Source organism: Xyrauchen texanus, chromosome 24 (assembly GCF_025860055.1).
Source record: "Xyrauchen texanus isolate HMW12.3.18 chromosome 24, RBS_HiC_50CHRs, whole genome shotgun sequence".
Lineage (NCBI taxonomy): Eukaryota > Metazoa > Chordata > Actinopteri > Cypriniformes > Catostomidae > Xyrauchen > Xyrauchen texanus.
In genome coordinates this window covers 37,701,950-37,724,896 of record NC_068299.1, presented here as the reverse complement: position 1 = coordinate 37,724,896, position 22,947 = coordinate 37,701,950, and the positions used below count along the sequence as shown (strand labels likewise).

General features: G+C 37.7%; 2 protein-coding genes across 4 annotated transcripts; both read left to right on the top strand.

Annotated features, from left to right (window-relative positions):
• The first annotated feature begins 299 nt into the window (after window positions 1-299).
• Window positions 300-18,084, top strand: LOC127617915 (E3 SUMO-protein ligase ZNF451-like). Of its 3 annotated transcripts, none has more exons than XM_052090083.1 (13): window positions 300-332; window positions 697-758; window positions 902-985; window positions 2,994-3,107; window positions 3,223-3,334; window positions 3,466-3,613; window positions 3,697-3,823; window positions 9,096-9,255; window positions 9,628-9,775; window positions 11,020-12,506; window positions 17,035-17,127; window positions 17,285-17,362; window positions 17,928-18,084. In XM_052090083.1, exons 2-13 carry the CDS (start codon window positions 705-707, stop codon window positions 17,966-17,968), a joined length of 2,646 nt encoding a protein of 881 aa, XP_051946043.1. In that variant the 5' UTR covers window positions 300-332; window positions 697-704; the 3' UTR covers window positions 17,969-18,084. The 3 variants fall into 3 exon arrangements, with proteins under 3 accessions (XP_051946043.1, XP_051946042.1, XP_051946040.1); XM_052090082.1 differs by having other exon boundaries at window positions 317-443; window positions 692-758; XM_052090080.1 differs by having other exon boundaries at window positions 318-443.
• Window positions 18,085-18,925: 841 nt separating this feature from the next.
• Window positions 18,926-20,989, top strand: LOC127617983 (BAG family molecular chaperone regulator 2-like). The gene is made up of 3 exons (XM_052090182.1): window positions 18,926-19,145; window positions 20,129-20,238; window positions 20,328-20,989. The coding sequence occupies exons 1-3, from the start codon at window positions 19,024-19,026 to the stop codon at window positions 20,720-20,722; spliced, it is 627 nt and encodes a 208-aa protein (XP_051946142.1). The 5' UTR covers window positions 18,926-19,023; the 3' UTR covers window positions 20,723-20,989.
• The last annotated feature ends 1,958 nt before the right edge of the window (window positions 20,990-22,947 follow it).

Here is a 22,947-nt window from a genome sequence, read left to right as displayed (position 1 = left end):
TTCAAAAAATTCCAAAAAATATGCTTTATTTTAAAATCATTTTTTTAATGTGCTGATGATATGTCATATATATATATATAGTATATATATATATATATATATATATATATATATATATATATATATATTATTATTATTATTATATATGGTGTTTTTTTTTCTCTCGATAATTTACGCAGTTTAATTTCCATTTAAATAATTGCAAACTGTATTAGACCTCTGGGAATATTATAAAATAGATATTGCATGACTTTTATTTTGACGAGCTCTGGGTATTGGATACAGCGCGGCTATTTCTACATTGCTGCTCGCTTCACATGTGCTCAGTTTTGGTAATGTTTGTGGACTTTGGTTATTCTGCCTTATTAATTGTAATATTATTTTGATAATGAATTATTTTTAATTGTTATTGCTGCGGAAATACTTTTTAGGCACGCTATTTGGTGAGATTTTCCTTACTCTTCCTGTCGGCTAGTTGTTGACATTTTCATGCAAGCAGTTTGCAGGCTTCATAGCATCATTTGATCTCCTCCATACAACTACTGATCATTGAATTGAGTCAAATTAAATGCATGTTTTAAAAGTTTAGGATTTTACCTATCTGAAACTAGTTATAATAACATGAATGAATGTAACACTGACAACGCATTTCATATTGGTCTCTTTTAATTCCTATTGATGCTTCATGGAGGTTAGTGATCCTAATGTCTACATCTACTGGGATTGAAGATGTGGAGGATGATGTGGAGTTTGTATCTGTAAGTGTCCCTACATGTCTCAGCCACTTAACAAGTGATGCTTGCCTTGATTTATTTGTATTTTTTTTTAGTTATCAGCAAAGTTGAAAGGAGTCTGAATGATAGAGATCAGCTGAAGTTCACCTGAAATGATATTGTTTTAGGAGGCTCCTCTCAGACCAGTGTTGGAATGTATAGACCTGCTGAGTGATGCTGAAGAAGAAGGTGACACGTCTACTGCAGAAACTGTGAGTATCTTTACAGAATCTCTAAAATATAGAAAAGCCAAAGGTTAAATTACAATACTGACATAATTTATTCTCCCTCATGTTGTTCCAAACCATTGATGGTTATTTATACACAAATCACATTTGCACTTCTGCGTTTTTGGTTACGGTTCGTTCTTCGCACAAAGGTATTCTGAAGATATACTTGAAATACGGAACAAGTCAGATTAACTACATTTATTAATATGTCTAACCTTTCTACCTTTTAATACTTTGTTTTTTACGTTGTGGAGCGTGCCAATATAAATAACCGACCACATTCCTAGCATGGAAAAGAGCAGCTGTGACATTTTGTGAAATGTATTGTTTTCCACATCAGATAGAAGTCATTCTAGTTCTGAACGATTTGGACAAAATAATCAAATTGCAATGATTTAGAAAAATATTGCTATTTGAAGAAATTATTATGGAAATAAGTTTTCTATAACAGTAACAACAGCTATTATTAGTAGTAGTATTAGTTTTTATTTACCTGTATGCGACATAGCTATGCTGGCCTTTATTTTGGCGGAAGCTTTTTGTTTTTGCGACAAATTGGAGGAAGAGATGACAGTGGCCTTTTATTGAAGAGAAATGCTCTCACCCACTCTTCTGTCCACAAAAACATGGTGTTATGGGGTTACTTCAGTGTTGGATAGTAACTTTTAGTACTTAAGCTTTTTTTGAAATGTCAGTTACAGTATGTTATTTAAAAATGTGCAGTTAGTGAATCTCAAGTGCTGTAAATATAACGTGCAAAGATCATAAGCCTCAGACATGCTTTGAGTGTGTGTAAATATGGTACAAAGAACAGGGCTGTGCACAGACAGTGAGCAGCATGTACAGAACATTTATTTATTTCATGAAATTGTGGCCTTTGCGGTGTGGTAATCGCACTACGTTACATCACAATATACATTTTAATTAGATTAATCATTCAGCCCTATACATAGGAAGTGTTAGGAAAGTTATTCAAAAAACAGTAATCCACTACAAATTACTAATACTTTTTTAATTGTGATTACTTCATAAAAAAAGTAATTAGAGTACTACTTTTTAAGTTACTTTCTAAAACACTTCTCACCAATGGGTTTTGTTTTTCCACTCAACAAATTCAAAATAATGGCTAATATTTCTTGTTCAGTGATGCATTCCCTTCAACTGTCACAGAAACGCAAACTGACGTGCATATGAATTAGTATTTTAAATATTATATTTAAACAAATAATATTTTAGAAATATGGGTGTCCCAAGTATTGTACTTTTTCTTTTTTTTTAATTTGGAATGCCAAATTCCCAATGTGCTCTAAGTCCTCGTGGTGGCATATTGACTCGCCCCAATCCCGGTGGCATAGGACGAATCTCAGTTGCCTCCGCGTCTGAGACTGTCAATCCGCAAATCTTATCACGTGGCTTGTTGAGCACGTTACCGCAGAGACATGGCGTGTGTGGAGGTCCACGCTATTCTCCGTGGCATACACCCACAACTCACCACGCACCCCACCGAGAGCGAGAACCACATTATAGTGACCATGAGGAGGTTACCCCATGTGACTGTACCTCCCTTGCAACCGCACCAATTTGATTGCTTATGAGACCTGGCTGGAGTCACTCAGCATGCCTAAGATTTGAACTTGCGACTCCAGGGGTGGTAGTCAGCATCAATACTCGCTGAGCTAATACTCAAGTATTGTACTTAAAAGTTATTATCTTAATTGAAAGTCAGTAACTGCGGTTAGTCCATTTTACTGTTCACAATGCCCTTTCTGTGCTTGCATATCAACCCGGTTTGCTATGTTTTTGTCCATGATTAGGTTCAAAAACTGTGCCAAATGTGCACTTTCAAGTATTTAAGGCACTATTTTACCTTCGTAGTATCGGCCAAACACATTTGTATGTTACAGGTTTGGAACAAAATGAGGATAGGAGTAAATGATGGCAGAACTTGTGTTGATTAATAGTCCTCTTGTGCTTTAAATGCAATGGTCAGATTGAGGAACAGGTTGACAGGCAGAGAGCTCATGCTTTGTCCACGCTGGACAGACTGGCATGCCAGGTTGCTGTGGAGAAACAGGAGAGAGCTGATAAATGCAAAGCTTTTAAGGTTTGCCTCTTCTCAATCTTCATGTAATTGAAAAAATATATATATTGTTGCCCATAATAGTGTTTGTTTAGTCTCAATGACATGTTTACAGCTGTATTTGTGTTTCGTATTGTAGGAGAAGATGATTTCACAGCAAGCGCATGGGCGCCGTGAACTATCAATCAGCAGCACTAATAGTGAAGGTGACAATGCCAAGCGATGTGTGGCTATTTGGCTCAAAATGCCAGGTTGGTAAAGTGCTTTAATAACTTCAATAATTCAACAATTAGATGTATATAATCTGGCACTTTCACACTGGAGCTTTAGGTGCGTAGCCGCTTGATGTCATAGTTCGGTTTGTTTGGTCTTTCTTGCTCAGGAGTACAGCCAGGTGCTGTTAACTCCGGCTCAAACTGGAGACGCAGATCGGCTCCTGTTCCAGTGAAGTTTTCTCCTCAAAACTGCCCAGTCATCAACTGTGGCCGAATCTACGACAATGTTCTTTTGCTTGAGGGCCATCTGAAAAGGTGTGTACTACCAGCCCCAAAATTTCTCAGGAAATGAATTGGGGTTGAGGTCTGTTTGACCTACTTGAACTTTTTATTTATAGGTTTGATCATTCACCATGTGACCCCACTATCACCCTGAAAGGCACCCCCTCTTCCATCTATGCCTGCCTGGCCTGTGGGTGCCACTTTAGCTCAGAAGAGTCGTGGAGAGATCATCGGGATTCCAAGGTTGCCATTTGTTTTTACGATTTTATTGATTTTAAAGGGGTCATATAATAATTATTTTCCCCTTTGTTCACTTATAATGTTACTTAAGTGTTTGCACCTTAAACAGTCATCGTTTAGTGTTTCATGACCATTTTCCACCCTCTCTCTGGCCCTTAGAATTAAATGGGCTGTTTTTATTTAGCTGCTATGCCTTTTAATACTTAAAGTAATCGCACCCTCTTTCACATTTAAAATGAGAAACGGCACTTTGCTGCTCTCTCACACAGGCTGCAGGATTATCGTAAGCCCTTTCGACATTTAATCACATGCAAGATATGAATTCTAGATGTCTACACTTCCATTTTCACTAGTAAAAATTAGAATTCTTATAATCAGCAATGGGATGTGCACAAGTAGAATAACAGAGTACTTGTTCAGCAACAACTAGTCAACTATTAAATAAACTACTTAAAAATCGCTTATTGATTTTCATTTGCATATTTGCCTGCTGTAGGCAACTTTGATTTATACTGTACTTTTCTTTTGAATCTCTCACCAAGTTACAATTAAGTCATTACTGCATTGAGAATTATAAAGAAATGTAATGAGAGTTGAATTAATGCTTATTTTTCAATACTTTTTTTCTCAAAAGAACGTTAGTTAGCAAGTTAGCTTATATTGAAACCGGTCTTGGTAACGTTTGTGAATAAAACAAAATATACATTTCACATAGATTTTTTATTTACGACTTGTCGATTACTCAGGTTTTTATGGCTTAGAGTACTTGACTACAAAAGTACTCTTTAATCCCATCCCTAGAATTACCCCAAAAATTGTGCATTACTCACGGGAATATCAGTCTTTAAAAATAAATAATACTTGTAAAAAAACAAAAATGTTGATATGTGTAAATGCATATCAAAGCACAATTAAAGTTAATCCGGAAAGTATTCATAGCGCTTCACTTTTTCTACATTTTGTTATGTTACAGCCTTATTCCAAAATTGATTAAATTCATTATTTTCCTCAAAATTCTACAAACAATACCCCATAATGACAATGTGAAAGATGTTTGTTTGAAATCTTTGCAAATGTATTAAAAATAAAAAACAAAACAAAATCGCATGTATTCACAGCCTTCGCCATGACACTCAAAATATGAGCCCAGGTTCATCCTGTTTCCACTGATCATCCTTGAGATGTTTCTAAAACTTCATTGGAGTCCACCTGTGGTAAATTCAGTTGATTGGACATGATTTGGAAAGGCACACACCTGTCTATATAAGATCCCACAGTTAACCGTGCATGTCAGAGCACAAACCGAGCCATGAAGTCCAAGGAATTGTTTGTAGACCTCCGAGACAGGATTATATAGCGGCACAGATCTGTGGAAGGGAAGCTGGCCGCCCGGCCAAACTGCGTGATTGGGGGAGAAGGGCCTTCCAGAAGAACAACCATCTCTGCAGCACTCCACCAATCAGGCCTGTATGGTAGAGTGGCCAGACTGAAGACACTCCTCAGTAAAAGGCACATGACAGCCCGCCTGGAGTTTGCCAAAAGGCACCTGAAGGACTCTCAGATCACGAGAAACAAAATTCTCTGGGCTGATGAAACAAAGATTGAACTCTTTGGACTGAATGGCAAGTGTCATGTCTGGAGGAAACCAGGCACCGCTCATCACCTGGCTAATACCATCCCTACAGTGAAGCATGGTGGTGGCAGCATCATGCTGTGGGGATGTTTTTCAGTGGCAGGAACTGGCAGACTAGTCAGGATCGAGGGAAAGATGAATGCAGAGCGCTCTAGACCTCAGACTGGGGTGAAGGTTCATCTTCCAACAGGACAAAAACACTAAGCACACAGCCAAGATAACAAAGGAGTGGCTACAGGACAACTCTGTGAATGTCCTTGAGTGGCCCAGCCAGAGCCCAGACTTGAACCCGATTGAGATCTGAAAATGGCTGTGCACCGATGCTCCTCATCCAACCTGATGGAGCTTGAGAGGTTCTGCAAAGAAGAATGGGAGACACTGCCTTATAATAGGTGTGCCAAGCTTGTAGCATCATACACAAAAAGACTTGAGGCTGTAATTGATGCCAAAGGTGCTTCAACAAAGTATTGAGCAAAGGCTGTGAATACTTATGTTGTTACATTTGATTTATTTAGTTTTTTATTTTTAATAAATTTGCAAAGATTTCAAACAAACTTCTTTCATGTTGCCATTGTGGGGTATTGTTTGTAGAATTTTTAGGAAAATAATGAATTTAATCAATTATGGAATAAGGCTGTAACATAACAAAATGTGGAAAAAGTGAAGCGCTGGGAATACTTTCTGGTTGCACTGTATAAATATCTTTAACTTTTGTTTATTATTTTGTGATTATTAAAATTGAAGTTGGAATAAAAAAATAAATGTGCAAATAAATAGTACTACTAAATTGATAATTGTTTTCCAAGTAAGAAGTAGGGTTGCAACAGTTGCAACAGAGATTTTCACAGTACGAAAAACCGTAGTAACCGTCTCAAAAAATATCACGGTATACGGTATTACACAATTACTATTATCAGTTACAATGACCCTTAAAGGAGTGAAAACGGAAGCGTTTTTTTTTTTTTTAGTTGAACAAACACTTTATTAAAATTTAAACTTGAAACAATTTTTTTTACTGGAAGTATGTGTAAAAAGAAAGTCTCTCTTTTGAAAATAAATATAATAAATAAGAAAGCTAACAGAATTATACTAATAAACCAAATTATAAACATGATAAAAAAATAGCATGTAACTATAACATTTATATAACTAAAGCGTGTTATTATAGCATGTTAAATGAACTACTAAATGAAAAATAACATCAGCTGTGTGAGCTTTTAAAGTAATGTTGTATGATTATTAATAATTAACATATACTGTAGACTGCTTCTGTCTGTACATTTAACTCAGTGGTTCTCAACTGGTTTTGCTTCAGGACAGATTTTATATTGGACATGAAGTGGCGACCCACCATAGTAAAAACCTGTATTTAATATATCCTGAGTCTCATTTCCATAGTTTTGTTCATGGTTTTCAAGTAAAAGGACAAGCATCAAGTGACATTATTTTTGTTGTTGAAAGCAACAGAAGGTTTTCTCTCCCCTTTTAAAAATCGAAGAGCATATTTACTTATGAGCATTATTATCCCGTTGTTTACTAATTTCAGACATCATTGAAACAGAACAAACATATTACACAGGAGGAAATGTTCCTCATTACCATGGTTGGGTCAGTGTAGCTAGACTTGAAGAATAATAATAATAATAATAATAATAATAAATTATAGCATTTATGAAAAAATAAATACTAGCTGAAACACATCTTGAAACTTTAACTACAACTGCCAGTGTTGATATAAAATGAGGTCTAATATATTCTAACTTTAGATTATTTCATATGAAACTGTAACATATAGTCAAAATATAACTGTTACTTTTATTCATGTAAAATCGTGAAACAACTTTGTCAAGGTGATGTAATGATTTATTTTATTTTTAGCACATAGTTGCTCTTTTCCTCCTCAGTGCTGTTTGGCATGTCAGGGCTGTCTACTGTTTGAAAGGTTTGACTTGACTTCCTCCTTAACGCTTTAAACTAGAAAAGTCTCACTAGAATTTAAATTGGTCACATCAGTTTTGAGGTCTGCGCTCCAAAATAGTGAGGGAAGCCCGGTTGTTGCACGCGCGCATCAGAGAGCAGATCATGATCGCGAGCTGGTTCTGTTAAACTCGGGTGAAAGTGCAGATGAGAAGCCTTTAGCTGATTGTGAGATTATCTTTAAATCTGCCTCGCCAGTCCTAAATAGGCTATCACTTGGGACGGCTGCTGAAATATCTTCAATGGGAGAACCATGGCATTGTTCTTTCCCTACTGTTCGCGACCCAGTCCAAATAGACCTACGACCCACCAGTTGAGAATCACTGCTTTAACTCACACACACACACACTCATGTCAGACCCCCTCGCCTCGCTTCTCTCTGATATATTCTCCGCTGCTGTGTGTGTGTGTGTGCGCAAGTTGACGAGTCTGACAAGCAATAAAGGAGGAAAGTAGATGTGTATGTGCAGGTGATATTCTCTGTCCGGTTGCATTTTTTTCTCAATCCTGTAGATTAGCAAAAGTACATGGTATGATAACTGTCAATTTTCATACCGTGATATATAATGAAACTGGTATACCGCTGCAACCCTAGTAATAAGTACATAGTTGATATGTGTACTTGGAATTTTAACTAGTAAGATATCTATTTTAGATTACTGTAATTGCATTTTAAACAGGAGTGAATGACAGATCAATGTGAATTCCTTCAATAACAACCTCTTTGCATTGTGTTTGCATTGTGAAAGGTAACAGTTAAAGATCAGACTGAAATGATCAGGAGGAGTCTTGTTATAAATAAACTTCAGCCATCTATTTTTAACGTATCCTTGATACGGATATTCAGAGCAGCCAGTGCTACACACAGCCACACAGCATAATATTTGGCAAGTTTTCTGCTCTTTTTTTCTGCACTTCCAATTGTTCTTCTGGTGTCCACAAATAATTAATTTCCATGACTGAGTGGGCCAGTGAGAGTTTTGAACAAGCCGTTTTTGTAGCTTAGTTTCAATAAATCTTGGACTGGGCAGAATGTTTTGAACTCTGAAAGTTGAAGTATCTTTTCAAAGTACAATGAACTCAATTAGAGGTCGACCGATAGTGGATTTTGCCCATACCGAAAAACAATGTGGTGGGAAAGGCAGATAACCAATTAATCGCCGGCTAGATTTTAAAATCGATTTTTAGAATGTAAAAAAATAAAATCTTATTCTTTCCTTACCATCATGGGCACAGTCAAAGAGTCCTAAATTAATAAAATCCCAGATGCAGTTTATTGTTCAACACAAATCCCCAAAAATATGTGCAGTGGGCTGTGCTGTGGTGTTCAGGACATATAAGAGCTGTTTGCTCACGGGGATCCAGGTTCGAGTCCGACCTGGGTCATATCCTGATCCAACTCCCACTCTCTCTCTCAACCCTACTTTCCTGTTATACTCTACTGTCCTATAAAATAAAGAAAGATCAGATAGATTTTTGCCGATAGTTCTATCGGCATGTATTAATCGGTAAATCCGATATATCGGTCTACCCCTGAACTCAATATCTCAAAAGATCAAATTGATTTGTCATTAAATGAACCCTTAAAATACCTGAATGGGATATTCCTGTTCCTGAAATGATAAAGAAGAGTTCTATTTTGCCTGTTGTGCTTGATGTCTATAGGTGTCCTCCTCTGACTCTAATGGCCACAGCAGTTCTCAGAGCTATCAGCTGATCGTATGCTTTGCATGTCCTGCCTGTTACCTCCTCTTCAACATCAGGGATGACTGCCTTCAGCACATGTCAGCCAAAAACCACTTCACTCAGTCCATCTCTCTCTGTGGTGTGTATGACTACACATTCAACTGCACAATGCCATCTTTAGACTCGTTGTTACAGATGATAAAGCTAAAACAATATCTCAATATTTTTCAGCATTTTGAGTATAGGCAATATATCTCTCAATATATACGTATTTGCTCTAAAAAGGATGTTTGTTATCAAATAGATTTGACATTTTTCATGCAAGTGGTACAGTAGAAATCTGGTTAGTTAAATAATCAAGACAAGACATTAGCTTTCTGATCATCATGAATTTATGAAAAACTTTTATGCAAAATGTTGAATTGTATTGTTTGGAATGTGAGCATAGGCAGTGTACACATGTGACGATTACTGAAACTTTACATTTTCTGTTTTCACATTTGGCTTCCAGAGGCAAAATCCTCAGCCGTGCCTATACCAATTCCACGGTACGCAAAGAACCGCTTAATTGCGCTCTGTAAGGATGTTGCTTTCAATGTCAAATGCACAGTTTGCTCTAAGGTGCTTACGTCACATATGGAGGCAAGAGCACACTTCAAGTAAGTATTGGTGTTTACTGGATTTAGGCTTTATTATCTTCCATCTCAACATCGCTCAATTAGATATGATGGATGTGTTTGCATGTTAAAGGTGCACAAAATCATTTTTTGTTTCTGATCGTTACTCTGTAGAAATAAAAAAAAACTAAGTAAACATTTGGCTGATTATGTGGGTGACCTGCGCCTTGTGAAACAAAACTACATTTATCTTGGTCACTGATTTGACAGGAGTTGCATAATACCAGACTTCTCTACTATTTCTGAAGTACAGTATGTATGCATGTTATCTGTATGCATATAGTTGGATGACCTAGTACATTTGCCAAAATGTGCAGAATACATCTGAGCTAGATACTTAATTCCACAATGCAATGTGCTCGACTTCACCTTCCATTTCCAATTTCATAAATTAAGTGCAAGCAATAATAGAATGATTTATCAGACTGCCAAATGTTGTATTGTTACACACAACCGGTTGAAAAAATTAAATGCAAAATAACCGAATTTATTTCTGAGATCATAACTAGCTAATTTTTAAGGGAACGGCATATTTACAATGCAGTTCTGACTCTAATTACTTCATTTAACTTAATTCGCTTCATTGTCTGCGCAGATGTAAATTTTAAGCTAAAGTATGTAACTTTTTCTGTGTTAAAATTCGTTCTCCTATCCAGTCTTGAAATGCATAGGCAAATGTACACAGTAAGCTATTTATAGTCAAATTTTCTAGAAAACTGTTAAAACTGTCTTTCTGTGGCACTATGAATATTTAATTTTTTTTTTAGCGACCCCGTCTATACAAACACAATGACGTTGATTCGGCCAATGGCCTATGTTGGGGGCAGGACTTTCTCTTTGTTTGACCAAAGGCAGACGGGGGGCATATTTGAAGTTGTTGCTCAAGCGGGGAAATCCCCTATATACTATGAAAATATTATTTAATCTTTGAAACATTTTAATTAGAACTGTTGGATTATTATCTTGATGCATCTTTTTCGTCTTGTCTTTGTTATAGTTGACAAAATCAAAAAACCCTTCATCAACAAGCATTTCCATCAGTACAAGACTGGCAGTTAGCAGTACTCTAGTATTGTAGTACCATCCCAAACACAGCTTCATTTTAAACATATTTTTCAAAAGTACTGTTCATTTCTTTAGTGCTAAAAAGCTACTTAGTGCATCTTTCTTATTAAGCAGTGCGATCGAGTTTTTGTAGCGCTCCAACAACTCTTATTGTTTTCTAGTGTGCACTGCAGACATGGCTGTGCTATTGCCACTGCTGATCAAAACGTGGCTCACATCATGAGGAAGATGGCGGTTGTGGGTCAGTGCCTTTCATGCCCCAAACTCTTTCTCAGCCTGGCTCAGATAAAGGAGCACAGCGAGCACAGGAAACACGAGGTGGAGAGTGTCACAAGCTTAGATAAAGCCCTTCTGTACTACAGCAACTACAGTGAAATCCGCAACGCTCAGAAGGGTACAGCCAATCACATCTCCAAACATTTAAACGAGGCCTTGTTCTGCAGCTCCTCATCCCCAGACAACAGTTCCGACGGGCCTTCAGCTAAGCGACAAAGACTGACCAGGTTAGATTCCCATGCCAAGACGAACAGGAATGTGACCATTGTTTGGTTCTGCGAGTGTGGTCTACGTTTCACGGAGGAGGAGCAAGCAAGCAAGCACCTCCAAGCTTCTAATCAGATCTTTCACAAATGCGCGGTCTGCGGCAAGTTAATGGGCGAATCGTCCATAGCTCGTTTGCACATGAGCAGGTTCCATGGGGGTGCTCACCTGTCCAACTTCCTTTTCCATTGTAGGAAGTGCAAGGTGGACATGCCAAGAATGGAAGATATCATGTCCCATATTGGTGTGAGCCATAGAGGACACACCTACTACCAAGAAAGTGAGGACAGTGCCCCATCAAGTATGTCCCCCAAACCGTCCACCAGTGCTGAAAGTGAAATGTCAAGACCACCCAGTGGTCCAAAAGTCGAGTCTTGGCTTTGTCGAATGTGTGAAGAACTCTTTGACTCGGAGACAGCGGTGCACAAACACTGCAGTGATTTGAGCAGCCACAGTTTCCAGAGGTTTGCCTGTGGACACTGTCCGCAAAAGTTCTTCAAAGATTCCACTTTGCGTCGTCATTGCGCCAACGAGCATGGTGGCGATATAGTGCTCCGCTACTTCTGTGGTCTCTGTGATAGCATACTGTACGACACAGAGAATGAGTTTCAGGAGCACTACAACAGTATACACAGCCAAGATTACTACCGCTTGGAAGCAGCAGTGAATAGTTCCCAGGTAGCCGGGGAAAGCGCAGTTGAGAGTCCAACGTTGAGAGCAAGCCCTCCCCAACTCTGTCCTTGCATGGGCTCTGAGAAATCCAAAGAGGAAAGGAAATCCATTTTCACAAAGTGCATGAAAGAGTTGGCCAATGACAGTAAATGCAACTATGCCTGTCGCCAGTGTGACAAGAAGACGTCAGCCTTTGCTGAGATGAAGACTCATGTGCTCATTAAACACAATACCCAAGGCAATGGGAAGACTTTTGATGTTTTGTGCACTATATGCTCAGAGAGCCACAAAGATGTACCCAGTTTCCATTCACACTACCATAAGCTGCACTGCCAGTTAGAGCCATGTGTTTGTTCCCGACCCAACGATGCAGGCAAGAAACCAACCCCCACCGCCAAGATACTTAATGCAGAGGAGGTCTTCCCAGAAAGTAATGGTAAGGTTTTCTATTTAGTATCTTAACTTAAATAGTTCGCCCAAAAAAGAAAATGTGTTCAATCATTTATGCTACTTCCTGTCATACGGAGCCCCTTATAGGACAGGCAATATTTTATGAGTTCACTTCTAGTAGTTTGTGTTCCCTCACAAAAAGTGTTACCTCACAATAGGTTTTGCGTTCCCTAACAGAAAGTTGTGCGTTCCCTCGCAATATTTTTTGAGTTTACTTGCAGTAGTTTGCATTCCCTCACAATACGTTTTGCCTTCCATCATGATATGTTTTTCATTCCCCACGATAGTTTGCATTCCCTTGCAATATTTTTTGCATCCAATTGCAGTCATCTACATTCCCTCACAAAAACCTTTGTGTTTCCATGCAATTCATTTTGCGTTCCCTCACAATACGTTTTGCTTTTCCTCACTAAAAGTTTTGCATTTCCTTGCAGTATTTATTTGCATTCCCTCTCAAAAAGTTTTTTTTTTCCCTCACAATACGATGTGCGTTCCCTTGCAATATTTTTTTTTATTAGCGGTAGTTTGCGTTCATTCGTACTAGTTTGCGTTCCCTCAAAATAGGTTTGTCGCGATGGTTATCATTCCCTCACTTTGGTTTACTATCGCATACTATTGTAAGCGTTCCCTTACAATAGTATGCATTCCATCAAAATAAGTTTAGTGTTCCCTTGCAAGAGTTTGCGTTCCCTTTAAATAATTTTTTGTTCCCTCGAAATAAGTTTTGTGTTCCCTTGAAATAAGTTGTTGGTTCACTGGCAGTAGTTTTGCATTCCTCTCAATAAGATTTTCGTTCCCTCGCAATAGTTTGCATTCACTTGTAGTAGTTTGTGTTCTCTCACAAAAGATTTTGCCTTGTAATACGTTTTGCATTCCCTCACAATATTTTTTGTTTATTTCCAGTAGTTTGCATTCCCTCACGAAACGTTTTGCGTTCCCCACAAAAGTTTGCATTCCTTTTTAATATTTGTTAACTTGCAGTAGTCTGCATTCCCTCACAAAAAGGTTTGTGTTCCCGTGCAATATGTTTTGCTTTTCCTCACTGTTGCGTTTCCTCACTTTCCAATGTAAAGGGCCACTTTGTAACTGTTTGTTAGTGCAGTTACTGTAGTTACAGCCTTTGTATGGCATGACTGTCATAAAAAATTATAAACATTGACTTTAGTACTTTTATTTTATTAACAAAGTGGCCCTTTAAATTCAGGAAGAACAAGCTGTGAACAAAACATGGAATATCCTTAAAATTAAATAATTTTAAGTTTCTCAGTTTCTTTCTTTAGAAACTTTTAGTAAAGAAATCTCTTTAAAGCACAAGAAAATAAATATTGTTTCTTTAACGAAACACTAAATATATGAAATACTTAAACTGATTATGTTTTACTTGTGTATAAAGCATTTTTAATTATTTATATTTAATAGTATTAAATTATTGATTGGAAGTAATGGCAAGGCAATTCATTTTAACAATAACCACAACTATCGGTATGAGATATCCGTTTCCGTGAGAGTGCTGATGTCTGCTTCATTCCACACCACAGGTGATAGTAAAGTGAAACAGATAGCAGGGTTTCTGCTTAAGACATCTATCAAGCATCTTGTATGTGCACTGTTCCAATGAGCGAGAGACCGGCAATGAGTAACAGCCAATGAAATACAGAGAGAGCACAAGAGGCGGGAAATGCATTGGGAAGCAGGAGACAAAAAATAATTAGAAAATAAAAACATCATTGAAGAAAGAATCGCAATGCATCAGTAAATCGATTTATTTTTCTCCCACCCCCTACAGGGAACACAAGACTATTTCAGAAAATAAATTCCCTCTCTATTCTTAGCGACTCTGTGCCATCATGTCGTTCCAATCGTGTATGATTTTGTTCATTTTGTGGAAAACAGATGGTAAAATAAATTTTGTGGAACAAGGATGGTGATACATCTGTCTCCATACAGCAAAAGCAAAGTCACAGGAACTGTCAAATTCCATAAAAGGAAAAAACTAAATCACATAAAAAACATCCACAAGGATCCAAACTTTTTCTAAATATTTGCATATAAGATTCGAGAGCAACTCCAGATTAAAAGACGTGTGTTCCTTGTGCAAAGCTGTTGTATGGCTTCAGAGTATAGTGTTAGTCATTTGGACTACTTTTATGGTATTTCCGTAGTGCTGTTTTGTCATTTATAATACTCGACAGCATCTGGTCACTCTATGCTTTCATTGTATGGAAAAGAACAGCTTAACATTTTTTCAAAACATCTCCTTTTGTGTACCATGGAAGAAAACATTTCATATTGTGAAGAATGCTCAGCAGAAGTGGTACCTTCTTTGCCAGCTGAGGAATTCAACCTGCCATAGGCGCTGCTGATACAGTTCTACTCAGCAGTCACTGAGTCTGTCCTTTTGCACTTCTATAACTGTCTGGTTTGGTTCAGCCACCAAGTCAGATATCAGAAGACGTAAAGCATAGTTCGGACTGCTGAGAGGATTATTGGCGCTCCCCTACCCACTCTCCAAGACCTGCATGTCTCCAGATTGAGAAATGTGAAGGTAGAATCACTCTGTACCCCACGCACCCTGCCCACTCCTTTGAACTGTTGCCCTCTGGCTGGTGCTACTGAGCCCCAGAACATCCAGGCACAAGAACAGCTATTACCCCCAGGCCATCCACCTCATGAACACTTAAACTGCCTTCGGGACTCCCATAGTGCAATAATGTAAATACTTGTCTCATCTACATACTGTATGTAAATGTAGCAAATTTGGTAGTATAAATGTACACGGGATGGGTTAATGGGCCGCAATTCCTCCACCATTATATGTTGGAATATAACCCATTCAACTCCCGTTGGGTGTGTGTACCGTAGAGCAGAGAGTGAGAGGCTTCCTCTGGACTTTTGTGTCCCGAGTTTTCCTCTACATGACAGGGAGTATTAGGAAGAAGCAAGAGAGCCGAAGAGAGGAGAACAAGCGATGGTTCCTGTGTTAGGTCTAAGTTGATTTTGGGCCTCAGGACTGTCTTCACGAGTCTCCGTTTCCTGATATGTCCGTGGACTTATGCATTAAGATCACAAAGTGTTACTTGGCCATTTGATCTTACACAGGGTTTAAGTTTGTGGAACAAAGAAGGATCTTCTTTATTGGTCAGCTCTGTCATTGCAAACCCTAGTTTGAGATTTAGCAGGCATGGAAGAGATGGTCTCCTTCAGAAATCTAGGTGCCGTGGATTTGTTTTTATCTCTCTCTGACTCTCTAATGGCTCTGTGGGGATCTCTCTGATCTGTGGAATGTGGTGGTGTGTTCATTTGATGGCTTCGTTGATGGATAATCCAACATAAATTCACTCGTATTTAATTCAGTGACTGTACATTCCCCTACCTTGCACATATATTACCACTTGCACATGTACATTCGCCATTCTGTTATACAGTGCCTTGCAAATGTATTCGGACCCCTGACCAATTCTCTCATATTACCGAATTACAAATGGTACACTGAAATTTCATTCTGATTGATATTTTATTTTAAAACACTGAAACCTGATATCAATTATTGTATGGTGACATTGTTTTTTGTTGGTAAATATTTTTATGAAAAACTAAAAACTGAAATATCTTGCTTGCATAAGTATTCAGCCCCCACACATTAATATTTGGTCGAGCCACCTTTTGCTGCAATAACTGCTTTTAAGGATTTTGGGGTACATATTTACCAGCTTTGCACACAGTGAGGAAGTGATTTTGGACCATTCTTCTCGGCAGATTTGCTCCAGGTTGTTCAGGTTGGTTGGGTGATGCTTATGGACTGCAATTTTCAAATAGTGCCACAGATTCTCAATAGGATTGAGATCAGGACTTTGACTGGGCCACTGTAGGACATTTGTCATTTTGTAAAGTAATTATGTCCTCGTTAGGGCAATGTTTTTCATTGGTGTAACCTGGCAGCTTCCACAGCACAGGGGTTGAATACTTATGCAAGCAAGATATTTCAGTTTTACATTTTTTATTTATATATATATTTCCCAACATAAAACCAATGTCACCTAATAATAATTGATTTTGAGTTCCAGTGTTTTAAAATAAAATATCAAACAGAATGAAAATTCATTGCACCATTTGTAATTCAGTAATATGAGATAATTGGTCAGGGATCTGAATACTTTTGCAAGGCAGTGTATGTCCTATTATTTGTATGTCTACTATTAATACTTACCTTGTTTTATATTCTGTCTCATTGTAATGTTCCTATCACCAAAACAAAATTCCTTGTGTATGTGTGCACACTTGGCAATAAAGCTCATTGTGATTCACATGTGTTTGGAATGACATAAGGGTGAGTAAATTATGACAATTTTATTTTTGGGATGAGCTTTTCCTTAAATGACAATTCCCAAGCAAATTTGAGATAAATTATTCTTGCAGCTTAATTATTCTATCTTGCAGCTGAGCAATAAAAAACTACCTATATAAATATTCCCATTTATGAAAATATATACAAATATATATTTTATTTTTTACAGTGGATGAATTTCGTGATGTCAAGAGTGTGATCGCTTCAAGTGTGCTTGATGTAAAAAAAGAGGTGACATTTTCACAGGATTTTGAAAATCATGGTAGGTTACACATCAGGTTTTTTTTTACATGTACTTTTGTACTTTTTCATCTTAGAACTGTTAATACAAAATCTGTGAAAATGAGCAGATTAATTATCTTCATGGAAAAGATGTATATAAAGGTTTCACTTATGTGCCAATATGAATTTTTTCTTAGATGCATTTGATCAGGACATGAAACTTGCTTTGGCCTTGAGTGAAGAAGAGGCCAGAAAGACAAAAGATTTGGATATTGGTGGGTCATAATAATGATGAGGTCATGATCTTTACTCATTTAGTAATACTGATACTTCCCTTTCAACTGTAAAAGACCTTATATAGCTCTGTGTATGTCAGAGTTTAGTGAGAGTGCATTGTGTAATCATTAATCAGATGCTTATTTTGCCAGCTTTGCATGCATGAAGAATTGTATCATTGTGGGTATGTTTAATTTTCATGAAACTCAAGCCCACGGTGTTGTGTTATGTATTTATTGATTTTTGTAATAGAATAAAATTATCTGGGATTTTAACCGGGTCTCATGAGCACACACAAGGTGCAGTGTTTTGGCTGGGGGTTTAAATGGGTGTAACCACACAGATGTTGAATTTGTCAAGTAGAGTATTAAGTTGCTGACACTTTTACACAAGTATGAGCAATCACTGGCAATAAGACCTAAAAATCTCTAATTTTTCTAAATATTATTTTAGAACAGATTTTTAAAATATGTAAAACATTTCTTTAACATATTTACGCATTGTGTGCATGTGCAAAATAATTAGAAAATGTCATTTCCCTCATACAATTGTTTTATTTTGCAGAAATGGAAGAGGCCTTGAAAAGAAGCTTACAGGAATTTTGATTTGAAAAGAGAAACAGTTCGGAATGGTGCAGGTTTTTCATGTTGTCCATACACTGGCGTCATTAAACGTTTATTTTTCTTTCTGTGTTGTAAGTTTCAATAAAGAAAATTAATTAAAAGGACTCTTTGCCTGTTCCTCTAACTGAGCAATCTCAGTGTGGTCTGGTTATTGTCTTTTGTGTGTTATCTTGGCCCTTGGTCCTAAAAATCCCCACCCTCCTTTGAAATCCCAGAGCTGAACTCCTCAACTCAAATAGCTGTGGAGGTTGTGAGGAGTGAATTCCTAAAGGAAGTTCCAGCCCATGTTTGGAAGTGTAACTGAAGGGTGCTGGAAACCGCTAGAAAGTGTGTTGGGAAGTTCGAATCATTTTAACTAATCGGTTCGTGTCAATGAACCAGTTTAAGAGAATCGATTCACTGGATCTTTAAGGTCAACACTCAAGAGTTTCGAACAGTCCACGCGCTGCATTTAGTTTTCATTTGGTTATCAACGTGAAAATTCGGTTTATATTCAATTAAAATGTGGTTTGGTATTATCGTTTGTCACTAGTTTCGGTTAAAGATGCTGCCATTTCAGCAGTTTTACGGTTTTCCACCCAGCAATTCAACTACATGCCCCCGTTCTCAAAACCCCGCCCCCCAAAGGCATGTTAGCCAATCCTGTCAGAAAACCCCAACATGCACAATGATTGATAGGCAGAGAGCGTTTCTGATTAGCTACGTCTTCTGGTTGACTTTAAAAGGTCGGGCTGCTCCATTGACACTTTATTTGCTGTTACTATTGTGATTTCAGTAATCTCTATCACGGTCACAGCAATTCTAGTATTTTTTTTTTGCCCCAAAAAAAAAGATGCGTCAAATGTTGTTATATACGACTCCACCATGTGACTCGCCCACCAGTGATTTGTAAACGCTTTGCGATTCGGTTCGTCCGAATCATTCGAAAGAACCATTTCTTAGCGAGTCGGACATTAGTAGTGCTCCTGCTCCAGATAGTATTTCACAGGTCACTGCACTCTTGAAATCATTCATCAACGCGAATTTACGAAGCTAAAATGTCTCAAGCGAAAATAAACGCCAAAATGAACGATGCGTCTAAAGGCAAATTCAGCCGAACCGTTTCAATGGCAGACCGGACCGGACGGCTACTGGAAAATCTGGATCAAATCGAAATGAGGTAAGATCAATAGGCACTGATTAACTTATTTAGACTCTCACTCACAACTTACTGAGTAAAGATGGTTGCTTTACAGGCGAAATTACAGCTACAAGAACACTTTTTATGTCACTAAGTTAAAAATGTTGCTTAAATTTGATTTTCTTTTCTAAGACTTCAAAAACATGCACACAAAGTGTTGAGTCGCGTGCGATTTAACTCCAAAAACAGACACATCCGCCTGTAACTGGAACTGTGCAGGAATAACGGCAACTACATGCATTATTATTGTGTTTTTTTTATAACATTGAAAAAATATTGACCGTGTATTTATTACGCAAATATTTCTGATTTGATGCATATCAGTATTGAAATGCGAAATGGACGATAAAATAGCATTGTATTTATTGCATTGGGGCTATTTCAAAGCACAGTAAGCTTAATGCATTCATTTCTTGTAATATATGTTAATAGATACAAAATATTACAATAATTCCATCCTTGTATCCACCCATTCAGGATCTTTATAATCATATAATTACACTAATAAATGTCAGCATGTTTTATATGTAGGCTAGTATTTTTATACATTTCATTAATTACAATTTCATTTGGCCAACACAATTGCCTTCCAATCCAATTTAATAAGACTTATCAAGAGTTGTGTCTTGTATCACATCGTATGCATCCAGGGGCGGGGCCAGAAGGGTGGCAGCTGAGCTTTGCTACCCCAACTCGGACCCCGTTCGCGTCCTGGAAATGGTGTGCAACGGCCTAACCCAACCGTGTAGCACATGGTCCACAAAAACCTTCCGCCCGTGTCTGGGAGGACACAGCGTCCCGCCTCAGTAGACAAAACCCACTCCCCACCCCCCCAGTCAGACAGAACCCTCTGCAAGATGACACCACACTACACATCCCCCAGCCCCGTTCAGACAACCTTACTAAATGCCACCTCTTAATTGATAAAATCCTGGGCACGCCCTTGTTTGCGTCTCTTGTAGGGTGGAGGCTCTCCGCGAGGCGGCCACTGCTATGGAGCAAGAGAGAGAGTGTTTAATTGAGATCATCCAGTCGATACAGAACAGTCAGGAAATGAGAACCATTTGTGACGGTATGCTCTCAGCACTTTGAGCCATTGCGGTTTCTAATGGAACGTGTAATGCTGTCAGACATAAAACACATTTTCAACTTGTGTTTCAGGGGAAAGGGAAGAGCTCTCACTGACCGCCAGTAGACTTATGGGCAGGACATTAACGGTGAATGTTTCCATTGATACGATCCGAAACCCCCAACAGGAGGAGGCCTTGAATAAAGCCATAGCCATTATTGATGAAATTGCTTCTCAAGTGCTTGATAACATGGAAGGGGCTCGAATGAGGCTGCAAGCGCTTCACGCTGCATGTGTGACCGAAGCTCCACCTGTGCCCATTGATCAGAAGTTTCAGAGTGTCGTGATCAGCTGTTCCCTGGAAGACCAGAAGAAAATCAAGCGGCGCCTGGAGACCCTCATCAGGAACATGGACAATGCAGAGAAAACCATTCGAATCATGGATAAGCAGAAAGTCGAGAGCTCCAGTGTCGCCAATGGCAAGTAGAGGATGAGGAGACTCGCAATGGTGCATTTTGGAGAGCCACCCAAGTGCCTTTTTATTTAGCTTTGAGAAAGACACGGGATGGCCCATCACATGTCACAAAACAAAACTAATAAAGGTCTTTCATATTTGCAGGTTTTATTACCTCTTGATCATATGCATATTGTGTTTTTTCATCAACTACAGGAGCTCTTAAGTACTTGGGCTTTTTGTGTGTATTGATTTATTTATTTTTATTATATGAGGATGCATTAAAACTTGGAAAGCTTGCCTTCGTTTATTTTAGTACTTTTCACATGACTTTTATGGATAGATTTAAACACATTTAATCTGAAAATAATATAAATATTTATTAAATCTCCACTTTGAATATAATAATCTAAATAAGCCATTTAAATATTAGTGTTCAAATGATTTAGATTAATGTAATTTTCTGGATTCAATACAAGTTTAACTTTATATATATATATATATAAAAAAAAAATGACATAAAAAAGGGTAAAAATCTGGGTTACATTGAGGCACTTTCAATGGAAGTGAATGGGGCCAGTTTCTAAACATTAAAATGCTTTTAAAACGTTTCAAACATATAGCCATAGGATGTAAACTTAATATGTGTTAACATGATTTCAGTGTGATACAGGGCTTGAAAGTAAGCATTGTCAATTGATCATTCCGAGGTCCGTGTAAAAAAGTGAATTGTCTGGAGATAAAAACAAAAGAAAGGATGTAAGAAAGAAATTAAATATAGTGAAGCCTCCGTCATCATCATTTACACTTGAGAGGGATTAAGAACACAGTGCAGAAAGACGGTAAATCATTACTCACCCTCAAGCCTGTATGCATTTCTCTCTTCTGAGGAACACAGAATTAGATTGTTGTCAGAATGTTACTCACAGTCACTATTATTATTATTATTATTATTATTCAAATAAAAGTGGACTGAGACTGAAACTAACATTCTCACTAACATCTCTTGAGTTCCACAGAAAGTCAGACGGGTATAGAACAACATGAAGGCAAATAATGATGACAGAATGTTTGGTAACATTTTACAATAAGATCGAATAAGAAAATACAATTTCGCCCCTGATTGTGGCTATATTTTGAAAACAGTGTGTTTTTTAATGTTTATGGACTGGACCCATTCACTTCCATTGTAAGTGCCTATGTCTTTTAAATAAACGAAAATCAAAAGTCGAAGATCATTTGCGTAGTAATTAACGTTGTGCAACAAATACTGTCGATTGAGTTTAAGTTACAGGCCTACACAGAAAAAATTTAATAGTATTTTATCCAGCTAATGCAGAATTTTGAGACACAAACTAGATGTGAATTACTTTGCATCTACTTAGAAACATGTTAGACCAACAATATTCCCCAAAATGTTGTCCCAACAAGCCTAAGAGAGATGTCTGAACTAACAGTGTTATATTGAACAATGTTACTGATTTGCGTGTTCCCAGCATGCATTGCAACAGGAATAAATTATGCGGTCAGGGTTATAGAGACTTGTGTCTCTGCAGAACAAAAATGTCCGTTTTCAAACCGGGACGGGCGTTTTTCAACTACTTTACACAATGTGCCTCCTACTGTACATTCAGTACATTAGATTCCCTACATTCATTGGATAGTTGATAAACGCCCATCCCAGTTTGAAAACGCCCACAGATTGAGAAACGCCCATTATTGTTCTGCAGGGACCTATACTACGTGTTAAAGGCGTATTTTTGCTGTTTGCTGATTTATGCTGTTATTATTGGGTTTTTTGTTGCCACTGTTGTGCAGTTAGGAGCTCATCTTTAAACTTTATTTCAAGTTTGTTCATTGTCACCATTATTAAGGTTTGTATATTGAGATCTATTGTGTGTCAATGTCAAACAGTTGGACATACTGCCGATGGCAGTTAACGTCATGTAATACTAATTGAAATACTGACAATATGTATGTTTTCATTTTGTGAATTGAAAATTGGCTCAAGGAATGAGTTTCTTAACAAATTCACACTTACTATCAGTCAGCAATGTTACTGAGGACAATTGTTAAGACTTATATTATTAAATTATATTATTGTTGTGAGAACTCAAAAGCTGCATGGCTTTTTTACAGTGTATTGAACCTGGAATATTCCCTTGATATTTACCCATATTATGACTCAGTTGTGTTAGTGGACAAATGAAATAAACAAGAGAGTGTGTGTGTAGAGAGGAGTGGGGCGGGGCCAGGCT

Excerpts from the sequence above, each read along its gene's own strand:
- LOC127617983 (XM_052090182.1), top strand. The coding sequence starts at position 19,024 with ATGTCTCAAGCGAAAATAAACGCCAAAATGAACGATGCGTCTAAAGGC. Across the intron at positions 19,146-20,128 it reads CTGGATCAAATCGAAATGAG|GGTGGAGGCTCTCCGCGAGG; the intron begins GTAAGATCAATA and ends CGTCTCTTGTAG. Across the intron at positions 20,239-20,327 it reads AATGAGAACCATTTGTGACG|GGGAAAGGGAAGAGCTCTCA; the intron begins GTATGCTCTCAG and ends CTTGTGTTTCAG.
- LOC127617915 (XM_052090083.1), top strand. The coding sequence starts at position 705 with ATGTCTACATCTACTGGGATTGAAGATGTGGAGGATGATGTGGAGTTT. Across the intron at positions 986-2,993 it reads ACACGTCTACTGCAGAAACT|ATTGAGGAACAGGTTGACAG; the intron begins GTGAGTATCTTT and ends TGCAATGGTCAG. Across the intron at positions 3,824-9,095 it reads GAGATCATCGGGATTCCAAG|GTGTCCTCCTCTGACTCTAA; the intron begins GTTGCCATTTGT and ends TGATGTCTATAG.